Source organism: Oreochromis niloticus, linkage group LG7 (assembly GCF_001858045.2).
Source record: "Oreochromis niloticus isolate F11D_XX linkage group LG7, O_niloticus_UMD_NMBU, whole genome shotgun sequence".
Lineage (NCBI taxonomy): Eukaryota > Metazoa > Chordata > Actinopteri > Cichliformes > Cichlidae > Oreochromis > Oreochromis niloticus.
Window position 1 is genome coordinate 23,147,525 of NC_031972.2, and position 19,676 is coordinate 23,167,200.

At 37.4% G+C, this 19,676-nt stretch overlaps 1 protein-coding gene across 1 annotated transcript in view; it reads right to left on the reverse strand.

The window, feature by feature from the left end:
* Positions 1-19,099, reverse strand: part of sppl3 (signal peptide peptidase 3) — a 37,747-nt gene extending 18,648 nt beyond the window's left edge. Inside the window, exon 1 of the mRNA XM_003444384.5 lies at positions 18,529-19,099. Within this exon, the coding sequence (XP_003444432.1) occupies positions 18,529-18,554 (26 nt within the window). The 5' untranslated portion in view covers positions 18,555-19,099. The remainder of the gene's footprint in view (positions 1-18,528) is intronic.
* Between the last annotated feature and the right edge of the window lie 577 nt (positions 19,100-19,676).

The window sequence follows — 19,676 nt, forward strand, 5'->3', positions numbered from 1 at the left end:
TTTTTACATAGGCCCAACCCTAGCACCTTCCTCACCACCATTCCACCTATCTTAAATAAAACATCTGTTAAGGGTAGGCTCATTAACTAAAGCCACTGAGCATCCAGCCTCCTGAGTTTGACTGTTTGCTCCCCACATCCTGTTTCATAGCACTAAGATGGAGAAGGCAAAAAACTCAGCTCAGAGCTTCATAATTGACTTCAATACACAATGAATGGGTGATGTCACGATCCACATTTTACACTGTCTCTGATTTAACCACAAAATATGAATAGGAGTAGTTGTGATTAGTGTATAAATAAGTACTGTCACTATCAATAAAAGGTATGTTCACACAGGAAACTTCATGCTTTGTAGTTCATATTTGGTCCAAACTCTGGTTACCTGGGTAACCATCTAAATGTACCACTCACTTTTACGTCAATCAGCGCTATCCCATGCTTTCATTTATGGCAGCTTTGCTTGCCTTGAAGTTAAGAAAATTTGCCCACTCTTCAATTTTTTTAATATACTTTTGTTTGTTGCACATGTTGAATTCTCACTTGAGGTGATCTGACAACTCGTACTGAAAGATAAATTGTTTAAAAGTGATCTTAGCTTTTGTGACGCTTCCTAGCTTAGCTAAAGGAGAAGAAAATATTCACTAAAATATTCACTAAAATTCAAGCATTACACCCCCCCCCGCCAAAAAAGTTATGAAACAAAATATGTTGAGTTGACAAGGGTTATTTAGTGAGTCAGGATGCATGTGATTACAGTCAAATTTACTCAAAGTTCAATTATGGAAGAGGAAATATGAGCTTCAGAGCTGGTATATTACAGGGGAAGAAAGTTCAACCCTTAGATTTGCTAGACTGTGGTGAATTGTGTAAATAAGCCTCTCTCTGAGAATAAAGGTGGTTTTCCTGCTGGATTTTACTCTGTAATCAATTCACCCATAGAGACATACAAACCACTGGTGATGTCCGAATAAATTATGGCTGCGCTGTTCTTTCCATGGAGCTTTTTTTTTTTTTTAATCATCATACTCTAAACACAACAAAAACAGATTCTAGCTGAAAATGGCAATTTGTGTCACTCCTTTCTGACTCTATAGCTGTGGCTGTGGCAATTTTATCACCACGAGACACATTTGTCCTGGCAAAGTAGCGCAGCACCAACAGCAACCACAAAAATGATAAACTGAGTGGAGCAAGTTTAACACTTGGAAATAAAATAATGAAGTCTGCAGATTGTACCAGCAAGCGTAAACTAACTACAGCATGTCCATTCCATACAAAGGTACAGCATTGTGCATTGTGTATACAAAGGGAACTGGGTCACAAGAGTTCAGTTAACCATCACAGTGGCCTGTTAAAGAATAAGAATAAAACGAAAAAATCCCAGTTTATCACTACACAACCAAACATGCAACAGAACTGGAAAAAAGCCTGAATAAATTAATTATGACCACTCTACATCCCACTGAAGCGGCACGGTGCTGTTGTGCCGCACAGACATGAACATATGTTCCCCTGAGATGACCGGACCTCATAATGCACACACACCAAAGCAGCGAATGAAACCAATTCGACAGCAGAATCTGAATTGCTAATTTTGCTGCATGTTAAAATGAGAACTGAGGAAAAGCAAGCTATCGATTATGAAAATCAATGAGGAAAATGGGACCGAGTTAAAGGCACACTGGAAACTGTATACTAAAGAAGAGGGTGTGAATTAAAAAAAAAAAAAAAAATCTGAACTGTACTAATTCAGGTTTTAATTGGCGTTATATTTATTGGTGTAGTTTCAAAGCAAATGACTGAAACATTGCAGTTTTATAAAAGCTGAGCTTGCACTGAATACTAGCTTTGCACCTATATTAGTGTATGCATTTGTTGTGTAACAAAGGCCCTTCAAGGCAACGTATTTATAAAGAACTGTCAAGATTCATCAACATAAAACATCTGAAATTTCATTGTGTGAATTCCTGATCGGACTTAAATGCATAAGCCAACACTCCAGATAGAAAATATAAATCATGCATTTGATTCCTGGAATACTCTGTAACATGAAAGATTGTATAGAAAATGTTCTATAGTCTGGGATTGCCAGCTATGATCATCTGCAGATCTTGCTGAAATAATGCCTCTGGAGTGGAATGTATCCATATGTGCTATAGCACTTATGTTTTTCAGTTTTATTAAATAGCCTGGGGACAGATCGAGCACAACAAAGCAATAGCCCTCTGCTCAGTCACTATTAAAAAGATGATCCACACAACTCAGATTGAAAGCAGCAGGAATCTTAGTTATGCACAATGGCAGATGCACTGCACTGCTTTGATAAAACATGAGCATGGTTTTAAAACTTCAGATATCATCTATCCATTTCAGTTTGTTAATCAGTCATGAATAGAGTTGCGCATCTAATCGGGATGTTTGCACATTAAATAGTGGCATCTGTTTTCAAACAAATGTTTACTCAGGCGTGTATTTTGACTGATCTTCGTCCCATATCAATATGCGTCATAACATGGCACATCCTTGACATGCAACCTTATTATGCAGTCAAAAACAAGGCTGGTATTGTAATTTGCCTGCCTTTAGTACAAGGTGCAAATGTGACCCAAATTCTGACCCGTGTGTCTCCTGTCAAACTCTGGTCATGGATGAGAAATGCAGAGTGCATTTAAAAGTGCTGTTGAAATTAATGTTTACTTCAGAGTAAATGAAATGAAAATATACAAATTGTTACAAAGTAGAAAAAGATAAAGAAATAAGGTGTTAAAAAAGAGAAAACATTTAAACAAACAGTGTCAGAAACTATATGTATGACTATATGTATGACATTTAAAACTAATATACCATAGTATCACTTTGTAGTGTTTCAAATGTTTCTCACGCTATGACACCTGATGCCAGCAGCTACATCCTCTTTGGTTATTATGAAACAACACTGAGTGGAAGCAAAATGATTTCCTTTGCAACATCCTGTATTATACACATTACATTTCCGTTTGTGTTGCCAGTACCAGCAAAATGTGGAGGCTATATTATAATATATACACCAATCATGACTAACTGAAAATTTGCATTTTTGAAGCAAATTTCTTGAGCTATACTTCAAGAGTGACAATGAAAAAATGCAATCTTGGATGTTATCTCTGTAGCGTGCACCATAATGCCTCTCGGCTTTAATTAAATCAAACAATACTTGGGTATCGTTTGTTTGTTTGTTTTTTTTTATTAAAGCCAGGAGAACTTTAGAACAAAATTTGAGCAGAATATTGGTAAGTTTGAGAGCAACTCCATAGGTAGTTGAATATTATGAGGAACAGTTTCCTTGAATTGGTTATTGGTACATATAGCATAACACACACTATGTCAACACAGATGAAATACTCCAACACCATGTACATGAACTGAGATCCAGTTTAGCGACATTAATTAGCTGAGGTCCAACCCAGGAAATATCTACGGGCCACACCCACATGTCTCGGCAGCCACCTGTCAGACTATGCTGTCAGGCCTCCAACAGAATTTAGATTTTGTACAATTCAAACAGGTCAGCTATTAAAACTGGGGGATGTAAAATTGACCCTGCTGGAAAGATGGACATTTTAAGATGGGAGTCTATGGGAGCCGACTTGCTTTTGGAACAAGGCTCTAGTGGCAGAGGAACTGCTGTTTTTGGCCCATGCTGACTTTATTTTACAGGCCTGAACTGACCTGAATGTAAAGCTTATCACACACACACTATTGTGATATAAAAGGGATGCATTTTTAGTTTGGCTGTGCAATTACAAAGATTTATTTTCTGCTGGCATCCAGTTGGGTTGTATAATTGTTTTTCCTCCAAACACCGATAGAACGTTTAGCATAATGGGCCTTTTATACTCAGTTCTCGTCCTTGCAAGTTGCACTGGACGCCAGAAGTGACATCACTTCCGTTGGCACAAGCTGCACTTTGCTGTTGTCTTGGCCAGTTTTGCACCTTTCAAATTTTATCACCTCATGCAAGGGCCACGCCTATTTGCTGCCCATTTGAAGATAAGTGTACGATTGTATTGATTTCTACTGCCATGTTTATGATACATCAGTGCTTAGCCTAGAGATTTCCAGATTATACTGGGTTTATTCTAGATTTAACTTCTCCTCCTATACCAGTGCTGATGTGGAGGTTTTATCTGGGTGGCGACACCCACCATTTAAAAGAAACTGGGTGCAGTGATTACTTGCACCCTCAGTGGTGGTGTAAATCGGACAGCACTGTGGTGGCATCACTGTTTATGTGTCCAGTTTGGTGAATAAACTCATAAGACGACTTGCAACTTCAAGTCATTTTTCATTCTGGTGTGTCTTTTAACACAGGACTTCACAGTTCTTACTCTGAAAAAGTGAAAAAAAAAAAAAAAAAAAGCAAGACCGTTGTCACTTTCATTTATTCAGTGGTACAGAAACTTCTAAAGGGCCTCTGAGTCCGGAGCACTAACTTATAGTTCACTGTGGAAACGGGACACTAGGACAGCACTGCATCATACAGCATTACAATGGGGGCTGGTATATTTGACTCTAGGTGCAGGTTAAAACAATATGGTCAGTTTGGTTTTGAGCATTCATAAAGTGATAAGGGAAAGCTGACTTTGTTTTACAACACACCAATGAGGTCACTGCTCCACTGTCAACACAGCAAGCAGACAGACAGCTAGTTTAATCTCCCACAGACCTAATTCATATTCTAGCATCGAACTGGTTCGTCTGAATTCTGTGCACAGAAGCCTGTAGAACATGGGTGAGATAGATGAATGGAACATTTAAAAACAAAATACAATCCCGGACTGTTGAGGCCTGGACGGTAGCCCGAAGTGCCATAAGACGTCCTTGTTCACTGACAGACTAGGTTTTCAATAACAATTCCAATACCATTCTTAATCAAAGCAGTTGCATGCAGACCTGACCACTAAGGGCCAGGTCAACAGGCCACAATAAAGACTTTTGCTACTGTGAGGTATGGGCGTTGAAGATTCAAGCATGCAAAATTAACATCTTACTCAGATCTGGTCTAATACACAAAGGCAGTCACATAAATTAAACAGAAAAAAAGGTAAGTCTTCCAGGACTAACATTAATCTTCCGTACAAGTTTTACTATCAATTACATAAGACGAGGCACTGGGTGTTTGACATCCAATTAGGTAGCATTTAATGTCTCCCCTTTATGATCAGTTATGGACATCAGTGGACTACACCCAATAAAAAAGGACATATTTCCTCTTCATTGCTACTGTAATGAGTATTTTTACATTTTTTGTTTGTTTGAGAATTTAGCATTGAAATGGATCCTGGTCAGATCCAGGCGGTTCTGGTCTGGCTTTATCTCTGCTGTTACAATCCCACAGCCCATCGTTTATTTTCATTTATTTATTTGCTTTCCATGATGATTTTCGATTTAAAATTAAAGAGAAAATCTCCTGCAAAAAGACATGCTTTAAAGTTTTGTAACTGCATGATACATGTTAAAATTTAACTCTGGTTAGGTGTCTGTCTCTCCAAATTAAAAAACTAAACTTTTCAGCTCCGAGAGGTTATCTTAGTGGTGCTTCTGTTCAAACCACATCCAACAGGTCCCTTAGCAGTGTGCCAAACTCAAACAGGTCAATGTGTGCTCTTAAGTAGAGAATTCAGCAGGATTAGCTCTGTCTATACAGCTGTAAGATCTACTGAAGAAGCCCTCAAAGCTCCTTAAGATTTAACAGGATTATTTAAAAAGTGCAGAAGTCAACATTTAAGCGTCATCTACTTATACTGTAGATAAGTCTTAACAGGATTCAGTATTTGTATCTTTAAAAACCAGGTTTCCAGGTGTAAATTTTTTTCTTTAATTTATTAACTTAATTTACTAAGGTATTCTTAAGACTTCCTGGTTAAAATAATCACATTAGTGTAATTACGTACAAGATTTAATACATAAAAAAAAACAAATTTGTCTTAAGATTACAAAACATCTAATAGATGAGCTTAAAACATTGCAAATAAAATCACTGCATTTCGATTTAACATTCTATTACTGACATTTAATAATAACATTGTGCTTTTAAATACCACTGAACATTTTGTGCTCTGTATAACACTACACACGTGCAGTATTAGATCAGTTTGCCAAGTGTGAGTTACATTAGCACTGCTAGCTGTAGGCCAGCATCCTAATATGTCCCTGTGCAGAATGTGGTTTCACACAGCTTCTGTCTTGTTTATGTCTACTCTTGTACTATCGAACATAAAACTAGGGCTGGGCCATATCATACCGTTCACAGTAATACCGGTATAATGTTGGGCAACGATAAGAAAATGAAATATCGTGATAGAATATGGGTAAAATGCGCATGCGCAGTGCCTTTGTTTTCATACGCACATGGCGGAAAAACCATGCCGGCGACGGAGAATGAGAAGGGAGAAAGCGGATCGTTGAATGAAACGGATGAACCAGAATTGGTTTGTAAAAATGCTGCAACTTCAGTGGTGTGGAACTGGTTTAGCTTTCATCCGTCAGATACACAACAAAGCACTATTTTTGGTAGAGCATGCTAGCGGGCCGTCGTTATTACCGTGCTTTTTGGAAAATATGGCACACATAAAATCAATCCTTTGATTTTTCTGAAAATCGACAGTGCCCCTTATAATCCCGTGTGCCTTATGTATGAATTCTGGTTGTGTTTACTGACCTCGAAACGATTTTATGTGGTACACGGCGCTCGAAAATCTGTCAAATGTTTCAGTACGACTTTGCTAAGCTACGAACCCGCACCGCTTGATGGATTGTCGGAGCATTACGGCAGGAGCCTCGCGGAGTGATACATACTGTGCTTCAAAATAATATTACCGTATTGTGTATAACCTCTTTTTAAGTTTTGTGGATATTATACATGGTTATGCTGAGGATATATCGGCCAATTTCCACTGGAAATGCCTTTTGGTTAAACTGTCAGCGAGGAATTTGCATTTGCACTTTTTAATTTTTATATAACTTTAATGCACATAAAAAACAGCTGCTTGTTTAAGTGAAAATACATTGATGGTTTTTCTTTTTGCACTAATAAAGTTGTGGAGTTGTAAAGTATTTTGTCTGGTGTCAATTATATCGTCAGTTATATCGTTATTGCAAATTTTCAAATGTATATCGTGATAAATATTTTTGGTCACATCGCCCTGCTCTACATATCTACTCATCTTCTACATCAAAGCATTGTAGAACCACACTAGTTCTCACAGCTGTCTGCCTACTTTTCAACACAAAGAGGGAGCAAGCACCACTGCCTCCCCTTAGACGGAAGACGAGAGATTACAACCAATAGGTAATTTTGGACATCAATAAAATAAGAATCACTTGTTTACCTGACAAGTACTTCTGGTGCTGACTAGCAAGAGCAGCAATGCTTAAACATCTAGTTGACTAGATGCAGTCTGCATTTAAAACACATTTAAATGTATTAGTATATGACACGTCGACATTGGCTGCATCGAATCGTTACCATAAATCAATGTCGACGTGTCATATACTAATACACTTAAATGTATTTTAAAAGCAGACTGAGCTTTCCTTCCACAACAGCACTACTGCAGTGTACAAGCACTTAAAGCACCGGCACCCTGACCCTGGAGCTGTGACGTCAACTCTGCATGTGTCAGTTTCAGGGAGTTAAGTACAGGTATGTTTACGCTAGCTTACCTGTCGGAAACTTCTCATGGATGATGCTTGCTAAGCGAACACCATTTCAGTTTTGTTAGCTAATGAGTTAAATGCAATAGTAAACCATTAAACAGGAGTAGCCACTGAACACTACATCACCTGAGAAACTATGCTATATAACCAAATTTGTGCTTAGTAACAGTCTTTTCCCAATTCAGTTTTGTTCTGTTTCACTAGTATTAAGCAAAGGCATATAGATGAGTGTCCTGAAAAGAGGCTCATGCACCGCTCAAATAGCTGAAATCATGACGGAGAGCATTTTAGCGTGGTTATCAGCAGCTGATAACATCATCTCAAAGATAAGAGCAACCTCACTCCAGAGCACATCCACTGTAACCATGTATTCGTGGACAGGAAAATTTTTTTATTTAATTTGAAGCATTTTTAGTTTCTTATTTGCACATTTTTTGTTTAAATACTACTACCACTTTAACTTCTATTATTTAATTTATTTTTTTAATTTAATTTTTATTCAGATGGTTCTATTGAATAATGTTAAAAATACATTTGATTATTTTCAAATTCATATGTTTCCTAAGACATTATTTAAATTTTCTGTGGGAGGAGACAAGAGGGTGACAGTCACAGGTGAGGTACTGGACACTAGAACAGAAGGTTTGCCCAAAGGAAGCGGAGATAAGAGTTACCAAAATAATCGTTGACTAATCGAAGAAAATTGGCATATTAGTCGACTACCAAAATAATCTTCAGTTGCAGCCCTTGTTGACTAGCTGCACACATTTCTACTAATTAGACTACAGACAAACTGACAGCAATAACAGTCAATTAACTACCAACTCTGAGCTTCTGGAGCATGCAACAGTTCAGAAACACAGGTGAAGGATCTAGTCACTGACAGGGATGTGAATTTATTCTTCATGTGTATTTAGCGAAAATTATTTTTCTGATTCAAGGTAATGGAGAAGTCTACACATTTTCTCTGTTATTTAGCTCAGACTTAATGGAAATGTTTAGGCTCCACATGTAAAATGGTAAGGGAAACCCAAAGGCTTCTATCAGCCCTTTTCCACTAGTACCTCCTCAGCTCGGCTCAGTTCAACTCGACTTTTATTGTTTCCCAACAGGTGATAACTGGTACCAGGTACTTTTTTAGTGGCTATTCAGCTGGGGTTCCAAGGAATCTAAAGTGATCCAAAAATATGATGTCAACAGACTGCAGACTGCACAGACTCTGACAAAAAGCCATACACCGAGCAGCAGGTATACATTGCCTTGGCATTCTTCATTGTTGTGGTGTCACATACAAATGACATCACAGCACTTTCAGTGGCATTGGTACAATGATCCCACCTACATTAGGTGGTACTTGATCGTAATGGAAAATGGCTGAAACAGAGTAGGGTCGAGTCGAGCAGGTAGAAGTGGAAAAGGGCTACAAGACTTTAGGTTAGCATGCCAAACCTGAAGTGTCAGGTTGAAATCTTGTTCTACAGGTTTGTATTTAAGTCAACATATGTTGAAATAAATCCCCACACAAGTTGATCTCTGCTTTCCTCTCCTTTTGTTTTTTTCAACTATTAAATGTGTCAGATTGGCACTACTAAAAGTTAAGTTCTATTTTTTTAATATGCTGTTAAATTTTTTTTTAATTGGGTATGACAATCAGCAGATACGCAATCTAAAGTCTGTTATCTGAGTAACAAAAAAACAAAAACAAAAACAAAAACACCAAAAAACCCCTAACTTATTAGTTTAAACAAATAATTCTCTACAAAGATTCTGCTGCACATGCCTTTACACCTACATGCTGCAGCATTATGTTAATATTTTGGGGCAACCTTCATATTTCTTGCAACTACAATAAATTACAGAAAAATAAGTACCACTAAGTCCTTATTTGTACTGGCTTTCCACTGAAGTATTGGGTCTTGTGGCATCCCTAATTACATGTGCAATAAAATATTCATGTGGCATATCATAGTGCCCCATCTTGCTATACAGTTATAGCTACACTTCAGACATACAGATATTTTTAAAAACACGCATGCACTCTTAACTCTACCGCAAATGTATCTCTGTGGTAAGTACGCGTATGTTGTTTGTTTCTGTTTTGCCCATTAAACTGTGCAGTAACCTAACTTAAATCTTACGATTATTACGAGCTCCACTATCTTCTGTCTTCATTTTTCTTCAGCTCCCTAATCCTGTCCCACATTATTATTATTTTTTTTCTAAAAAAGTTGAGCCTTTATAGCCTTTTCACTTTCATTTGTCAGTAACAAAAAGGAAATGCATGGGTACTTGAAATTTATATGCAAGTATTATCAGCCTCTGTTAATATAACCTTGAAACTATATGACATTATCCCAAAAGGTTGATTCTGTTCATCTGGACATTTCGTCACCTAACCAAGTGAGGAAACGTCCAGATGAACAGAATCAACCTTTTGAGATTTACTTACCTGGATGATTGGGTTTGCATCGAGATATATAGCATTATATTTTAACATTTTAGCCTGATCCACAATCTGAAAGTATTTTAACTAACTGAAAGTGTTTCAAAGATTAGACATATGGATTTAATTTTAGCATGGTGGCGAGCTAGTTAAATTCCTCAAGTGAACTAACTTGCTGAGATACTGACACCCTTTAACTTGTCATGACTGCACAGGCTTGTTATGCATAAACAGCACTGCACTACAGATAATATGCTGGGATTCAGGTAACTACTTGTTACCTGAATCACCCTTAACAACCTCCACCCTTCAGACACACTGACACAGAAATGACATGACTTGGGTGTAGGCTATGTCAATTATGGAGAGATGATACATGTAAATTCAAGTAGTTACTTTTATACACTTTTTCAATGTAATCTACCCATGTCTATACAGGAGGATGGAAACCTACATATTTCAATTTAAAGGAAACCCATGGAACATAACACTCTTCTTCACTGCAACGGCATTCAAGTCATTTGAAGGAAAACATACCTACTGGGCAATTTTTATGCCTTTGGAGAAACTTCTCAGACTTGGAGGAACTCAAAAGCATCAGAAAGGAGATGAAATCATGATTTAATTAAGGAAAGTGCCATCCCTTCATAATCGACAGAGCCTACATCCATGCATCTTCAAGATATGAACTGCTTAAGCCTTAAAACCTCGACAGAAAAAAAACTGAAAGAATAACTTTCATCACTGAATTGAACCACTATTATCAGAAACCTAGGGACATAATTAACAGACACTGGCACATCTTAAAAGCTGAACCATCACTAAGAGGAATCACTGAAATGCCTCCTCTCCGATCATTTCAAAGAGCTCAAACAATCAGCGATAATCTTGCACACAGTTTTCAGGCAAGCAAACCTAATCATACTTTGCGTCACCTAAAAGGAAACTTAAGAAGGTGGTAAATGCAGTCAGTGTAACACTATTTGAGATATATTTCACCCATCCACATATTGGTAAAAAGTTCCTTATCAAACAATTCATAAACTAAACTACAGGACCACATCAGTAATCTGTATTCTTGAATGCCCCAATGGTCAAGCTTACACTGAACAAAGAGCAGTCAACCAATGAACTTCAGAACATCTGAGACTCAAGCATACTGGGAACGCGGAGTGGTTACAGCCAAACACTACCAAGAAGCTAAACATGAGTCCCTTGCCACTCTGCATTTCATTGGATTTGACTTCTCAGAAAGAGGTGTATTGGGTCTCAAAACAATGATACCTGCTGGGCTGAATGAGAATTTTAGTTTAAAATTCTGAGAACAAGTTCATATAAAAATACAGAATATTTATAATAAAACTGATAACCTAAGACATAATCATACTCAGTCATATATATCACTATATCACTAGTTTGTTTTCTTGAATACTCTAACAGCAAAAATGCCATTTATTAACTTTGAGTACTTGACATTGGACACAAATAACTGTGTTATCCTCCTAATATCTTATTATTAGGCATAGCTGCTAGTACTTAGCTTAATGATGTTAGCTAATGTGGCTATGGGGTAATTGCTAATAGTGAAATATCTACTGTTAATGTGATCTCTGGCTATGTTAACATTTATGAAAAAGCTTAACTATTTTGTTGAAATGGCAACTTTGCTGTCCTCTTAAAATTCCTCATAAAGTATGCTGAGCATTGTGAGCATTCACTACCGATCATGTGTTTGTAACTAGTGAGGGGAGGGATTTGTCCGGAGGCAAAGATGGCACTGTTGCTATTGGTACTTTTGCTTTATCTAATCAGATCTGTAATTTTTAGCTTATTATTATCTCAGTATTATTTTGTAAACAACTTTACTTAAAAATTATGTGAATTTACATGCAATTCAACTGCCAATGGCACAAAACTATTTAATGTTAGTTTCCAGAGGAATGAGATGTAAGTACTCTTCTTGCAGTCATATTTCAGCAGCAGTACAGTACTGTTGACAGAAGAAACATTATACCAAATGATGTAAACAGGAATAACACACACTCAGAAAAAAGGCTAATACAGTTTTACCGTCACTCTTTCCACCCACAACTGGGCTGCTTAAACTAAAATAATAAGCTTAATGGCTTTTTACCAATATAGGTCTTGATTGTGATTATAATAACGAGCATTGTTGTCGGCAACTTAAGAAAAAAAATTTAAACCCAGGTTAAATGAAAGAAAGTTAACGATCTTAGCCCAATTGCTGTCTCTTTGCTCGTGGCTCAGTGAACGTGTGTCATAGAGGTGAGGCTCCAGCTCTACCATAAAATACAACAACGTCATCTTCTCTGCTGTTGTGATTCTTAACCCAGTTCTCTGTGTAGATGAACTGATAACTGTAACTGGTGTAAACGCCATCAGTAGCCTAAACAAGTCAGCAGGCAGGGGTTATGTTAAATCTTCCAATACTTTTTATCTTTGCTGGGTCTCTCTGGTGGTGGCAGGACTTAAATAGTTATATCAGAAAAAAAAAAGTTTCAGTATATTACAAATAGGGCAGTGCCCTATCAATGTGTCAGAAAGAGTGCCATACAACAAAAAGATAACTGGATAGTTCTGCTGCTCTGTGCTTTCACTTCAGGAAGTGTGACTTTCATAATTGGGTCTAAAATGTCATGGTTGAAGATTTCTCATTTACACTGCATGCACTGTCAGCTGCACAACTAAAAGCTAGGAAGAGAAACTAGAAGAAAACAACTACCAGTGGTTAGTAATCAAACTAACTGTAAAGTAAATTGCTGCTATTGTGAGAGTTGATAGCGGCAACAAATGAAGACTCTTCAGAAAGATTGGTCAACTGGTTATTGTGCGGTTGAAAGGGGCTCACTGTCATTTGCTCTGGACAGCAATATACTTGATACAAAATTAGCTGCGCACAACAGAAACTCTAAGTGCACATTTAACAAATGTCTCTACAAATTGCGGTGAGAGATCAGTCTTCAAATATCTGCTCTTTGTCAACACTATTAATAAACTTAGGCATGTGATTTAAAACAGTAGTGCTTACTGGTGTCTTCTGAAAGTTACTGGGAACACATTGCATTCAGTGGCTCAGTGTGCAAGGTAGCTGCACTGGGGTTAGCCTAGCTGCTGCTCTTCTGACAAACGGGTACTGAGGTGAGGACAAAAGTGGCGTCATTTACTCTATTGTAACAGGATGATTTAAAACTGAACTACAGAAACTACTGCAGATCATCTAGTGCAATATTAAACTATATTAACATGCTGATGATGCTGATATGAAGAGAAAACATCACTTACTTACTAGATAGCATCAATAAAAATGTAGAAAAGATGAAGCCATTTTCATGCATGTACTCTTAGTTTTTCTAGTTGTAATCTGATAGAAGAGGAGGGCAGAATGCAAATATCCCATGCAACTGGATCAGATGTTTGGTTTTTGGGGTTTTTTTAGTTTTTTTTTTTTTAAACCTGTCAGCTTCAGGAGTATATGCGATGTATGAACAAAGCACCTAATACTGCAGCAAATCTAACATTTCCAGCACACTGCGAATGGGTTTGCGAATTATTTCCTGCTGTTCACTACAAGTGAGAAAAGCAGATAATATCCCAACCAGATTGTTCCAAAACTGTCCTAAATTTGTGTTTGAAAACAGCTTATGTCTACAAACACTGTGATATTCTGCCCTGATGGTTGGCTGTGCACACTGTAGTAATTAAAATAAATCTCAGGTTGGCTGCAAAGCAAAAAGAAAATTCAGTGCAAGCACACAAGCTCTGAGATTCAGCTATAATTCCACATTTACTCATTCTTCATCTCTGAAGCTCCTCAGTGACATTTAAGCTATTTCAAGCACAATAGATCGTCACGGTCTAAAGTTTTTCTGCTGAGCTTGCAAATCAACACAAGCGACTATGCATCCAAGCCCCATTTAGACTAATTTTTTTGAGCAGGTTGAGTTAAATCATAAATATTACAATAAATACACCTCTAAGTAGGAATCCTTATATCAAACAGCTCTTTAGTCATGCTTAACACAAAAACATTAAGTCACAAAATGTGCAAAGCCTTGTTGACACTACGGGTTTAAAAAACAAAACAGATTTTCCTTCTCCATGGACTTCTCCATCCTTTTAGCCACACACGCAGTTTTAGGTCACTGAAACTGGTCTTTTGGAAATCAAGGGTCAAGAAATTCAGAAAAGGCATTTGCAGGGTTGACAGTTTTTGACGTCACACAGCCTGTGGTTCTGATTGGCCGACATGGCTTTGTGGTTTGTCCACTTGGCATGTTCTTATCAGTGCTTCTGTTGTGTTTCTGTGTGTTTTCTTTTCCCCCCCTCTATAAACTGTCTGTGTGGATCTGTGTGGTTATTTTTGAGAAAAAAAAAAAGGAAGAGAAGATACTCATGTACATGCAAATTAGACCAGAGAGAATTTTGAAGTGGCTGAATTTCCCCAAAGTCCTTCTAGAAGAAAGTCTTGCAACTGAGCAGGCATCTGGGTAAAGCTTTTGGGCACTTGTTTGGGGAGTTAGTTTAAAGCAAGTGTCTAAATGAACTCCAACTTCAGTGGCAATTGAGACATAACTGCATTCACAAATTAACTAAATGAAATTTTAAAAAAAAATAATTTTTAAAACCCATCTGAAAACACACTTTTACTCCACGGTTTTTAAATCAGAATGAGTTTGTATTACTTTCATTTCTCTTACTTCTTACTAGAGCAGGGCGATATGACCAAAAATATTTATCACGATATACATTTGAAAATTTGCGATAACGATATAACTGACGATATAATTGACACTAGACAAAATACTTTACAACTCCACAACTTTATTAGTGCAAAAAAACCCATCAATGTATTTTCACTTAAACAAGCAGCTGTTTTTTATGTGCATTAAAGTTATATAAAAATTTAACAGTGCAAATGCAAATTCCTTGCTGACAGTTTAACCAAAAGGCATTTCCAGTGGAAATTGGCCGACATATCCTCAGCATAACCATGTATAATATCCACAAAACTTAAAAAGAGGTTATACACACACAATACGGTAATATTATGTTGAAGCACAGTACGTATCACTCCGCGAGGCTCCTACCGTAATGCTCCAACAATCCATCAAGCGGTGCGGGTTCGTAGCTTAGCAAAGTCGTACTGAAACATTTGACAGATTTTCGAGTGCCGTGTACCACATAAAACTGTTTCGAGGTCAGTGAACACAACCAGAATTCATACATAAGGCACACGGGATTATAAGGGGCACTGTCGATTTTCAGAAAAATCAAAGGATTGATTTTAAGTGTGCCATATTTTCCAAAAAGCACGGTAATAACGACGGCCCACTAGCATGCTCTACCAAAAATAGCGCTTTGTTGTGTATCTGACGGACAAAAGCTAAACCAGTTCCACATTACTGAAGTTGCAGCATTTTTACAAACCAATTCTGGTTCATCCGTTTCATTTAACGATCCACTTTCGCTCTTCTCATTCTGCATCGCCACCATGTGCGTATGTAAACATAGGCACTGTGCATGCGCGTTTTACCCATATTCTATCGCGATATTTCATTTTTCTATCGTTGCCCAAAATTACACCGGTATTACCGTGAACGGTATGATATAGCCCAGCCCTACTTCTTACTCAAATCCTCCAATTTTATTATTCTTTTTCTAAGCTTTTATCATGTCTCCCTATGTTTTTATTTGTTTTGATTATCTTAACTGTACAGCCCCTTGGTCAAAATTTGTTTTAAATGTGCTATATAAATAAATTTGACTTTGACTAAATGATAATTAAATAAGGTACAGATTTCGCCCAGAAGCAAGGTTTTATATACATTTCTTTACTCTAAGTTAAAATTCCATAACTATCTTTTCTGTTCTGGATAAATTTCAACCAGTATAATGTCTCTGATTCCTCTTTTTTACTCTCTTGGATGGAGGTTATCTGTTTTTCAGATTCTCTTTGTACTAAGCCAAGTTCAACAAGTGTGAAAAAGTCGAGCATGAACAATACATTAACACTATTAAAGCAAGGCCTGGGGACAGATGATAATAAATATGTTCAGAGCAATCCCAGATAGCTTACCAATCAAGATGATTGTTACAGGTTGTTTTGCCAGTAACATATTAAATCATCATCACTAGCTTCTACTTAATTTAATCTGCCTTGCTATAATTTTAATATCAGCATATTTAAAACTGACACATGCAAAATGGTCATGTGTGGGAGTGCGCATAAAATAACCCCAATTCATTTTTTTTGTGTTTGCGGAACAATATAGATAACAGTGCTCCTGTTATCTATATATATTTTTTTTTTATTATTATGAAAATTCATATTCAAACATGGAAGCAAAAAAGATCAGCCCTATGAAGCTGTTGGGCTGTGAGGTTGGAGTGTTATCCACCCACATTACTGCAGACCGTGTGTCAAAGTCAGAACAGCTGTTTGGGGCATATACGGCATGCTTGAATGTTTCTATTCATACCTTTTTTAAAATAAATAAATAATCAAACATAAAGTTAACCCTCCTCCCCTCCCAGGCAGAGATGATCTCAGTTCTATAAATTTAATTAAAAAAGAAAAATGATGGGGGCTGTAATATTGTGAAGACATATTTCAATGTTAGCCCCATTTAGCACAAAAGAGTAAATGCACATTATATGCTGTGTTACGAATCAATCTATTGACTTAACCACATCTGGAGGTAGTTTTGCCTGTGCTTTGATCTGATCTCATCCAGGTGTAAATCCATCTCAATCTGCAGTGGGCTTTATTGCTGCTATGTCACATAAATTAGGGTTACCATGTTAATTAATCCTTACCGGTGCTTCTCCTATCTTCTGATATATCACAGTTGTTGACAAGTCAAACAGGATCATGAAGCTTGTTTTTTGGATACTATTTTGCATTCTGCGATCCAATCGCACTGCACACAAAATGAATGACAACTCTTTGAAATATCAAGTTTCAATGTAAAAGCCTGTGGATTGGATACAGTCATAAAAATAGTGTATTAAATATATATATATATATATATATATATATATACACATAATGATTTATTTCTTTGGCCTCACACTAAACATTTTACAGCGATTTTGACTTTTCATACAAAAAATTTACCACACAAACAGTTTTTCGATAGACTGATTATAGAAGCTACATGCACACAGTGGCACCCTGCAGGCAAAAACGTTAGGAAAAACTTTGTTTTATCTGCATTTACAGATATCTCTGTACCGGGAAAGGCTTTTGTTCACTGATCTAAAACTGCTGAAAGATATTCAATTGGGATTGTTTTTAAAAGAGCATGAATACTGGGATTTTCAGAGGGAGAAGGTTCACAGAAAGTGTGACATTAAATAAAGGTTAGTCTATGAAATAAACACAGTCGACTCGTACAATTCAATGAACGGACTATCTTAGGGAAGACCCGGTTGACTGGGCCTTCTTAAACTCAAAAGGATCTTGTAGTAGACATGACACAAACACTTAATCTTTAGCTCATAGATCAGACAAGTATAACCCTACCTACCTACTATACATTAAGTAGGCCATAAAAAAAGAGGTCTTTTTTGAAGACAACGCATTTCACTTATCACATCATCTCTGAATGATTTCGTGCAATTCGCCGACCACAAATTCACCATGACACTATAGTTATTTATGATTTCTATACCTCGAGACCTGATGGTGCCATCTGTGACCGCCCATCGCTTGTCACTGTATGGAAAAACTGCATTTTTGTGACATGACACCGATGCTAGCTTAGCTACAGACGAACCTTTGTTATTGTGTGAGCAGCAGGTCGACGACGAATGCCAGCTAGCGCTAATTTATTGGCACGGACAAGAAACTAAGCCTTTTAACACTGTCATGAAATGCTGCGTTTATTGTGCACAACTGCGTTTACCACCAAAGCAAGCCGTACTCCAAAAAGCCAACGAAAAATTCGCAAAATGACCATCCCATTGTGCTTTAGCCATTAGCAGGGCAGCTAACTCGTTAGCATTTCCTTACAACAGCCACCATTGGATTTAACCGATGCTGGACAACGTTAGCATGCCATCAGCTGGGGCTGCTCGTTAGCTACGGCTAGCCCAAGTTAGCGGTTTAGCAAAAAAAAAAAAAAACCCCAAAAAAAAAACCACAAGGTAAAGGAAAAATATCTGGATGTGTGACCTTTTGCTCTGAAGACAATGATAAATGCATGTGAAAGTGTCGATGTGAAGAGACAAGGGTTTCTGTGTACTGACAGAAATACGGTTCGTTGGTTTAATGACCTATTGCAATCTGGTTTGGCAATAGCAACAGCGGCTAACGTTAGGTAGCTGCTACCAGTCGGTAGCGCAATGCCAGTACGCACTCACCAGGATGAGTAGCCTTGCTCCGCCATATCGCCAAAAACAGTGGGTTCCGCGACTGTGGCTAACACAGATTCAGGTCCCGGTGACAACCCGTTGGGACCCGGGAGATGTTTTCTTGCGTTTCTTTCACAATCCGACTTCTTAGCAGTTACTTTTCGGGGACAACATGATGATACATCCCGGCAGCAGCTAGTAAGAACTAGCTGAATATCTTGCGATTGAAACGAGTGATGGTTTGCTATCGTTAGGTGGACAAGACAAAGCACCCCGAGAAAAAAAGACAGCTGTTATTTTCGGTGGTTTCGCTAATGTCCTGCAGTCACCCCAGCCAAGAAGGCTCGGTCTCCAACGATGCTACACCCACAGTAAATCCATATTCAGCTCGCTGTATGCAGACTAAATTCGGGTATTCCTCAAGTCTGCACCCCTAGCTGTTATGGAAGACGTTCAGCTTTGTTTTCTATGGCGAGTCCACGGGAGCGCGCAAAATCGCCCTAGTGAAGAGGTTTACAAATAGGACGTGCACGGAAACGCTTTCATGCATCGAAAACGTTTGTAATGGTTTCCCCTCTCGGCAGCAGTGCAGCATATCATATACACAGCGATCGTGAAAGGCAACGAGTTGTTGCAGTTAATTGCTGAATTATGTGACATACAAAGTACAGAAAAAACGGGCCGTGCATGAATATTTAACCAATTTACTTTAGTATTATGACAAAAAAGAAATTAAATTTAATTAACAATTAAAAAAAACTTTTTCAGAACAAATTAAATTGAACACGTGTGTATATTTATAAAAAATACATTTGTTTTAAGACTCTAAAAAAAAATTAAAAAATATTATTTTGCATAAAGCGACTCATTTGGTGATTTTTTAAAGGACCTAAAACCGATAAGAGAAATATTGTACAGTTATCAGGACAATGTGTTGATTGAAAATGTGAGTCACCCCATAGATGCCCTTTATCAAAATATAAATTAAAGGGGGTGCAACAGAGCAATATTTATAGAAATAATCAAGTCAAATATATATATATACATATATATAAGGCCCACCTGTTTTTTGGTTTTATGTTTTTATGTTTTAATCGATGATGATTACATAAATAAATCCATTTGTTGTGTCGCCCCCTCTGGCTACTCGATGTAAT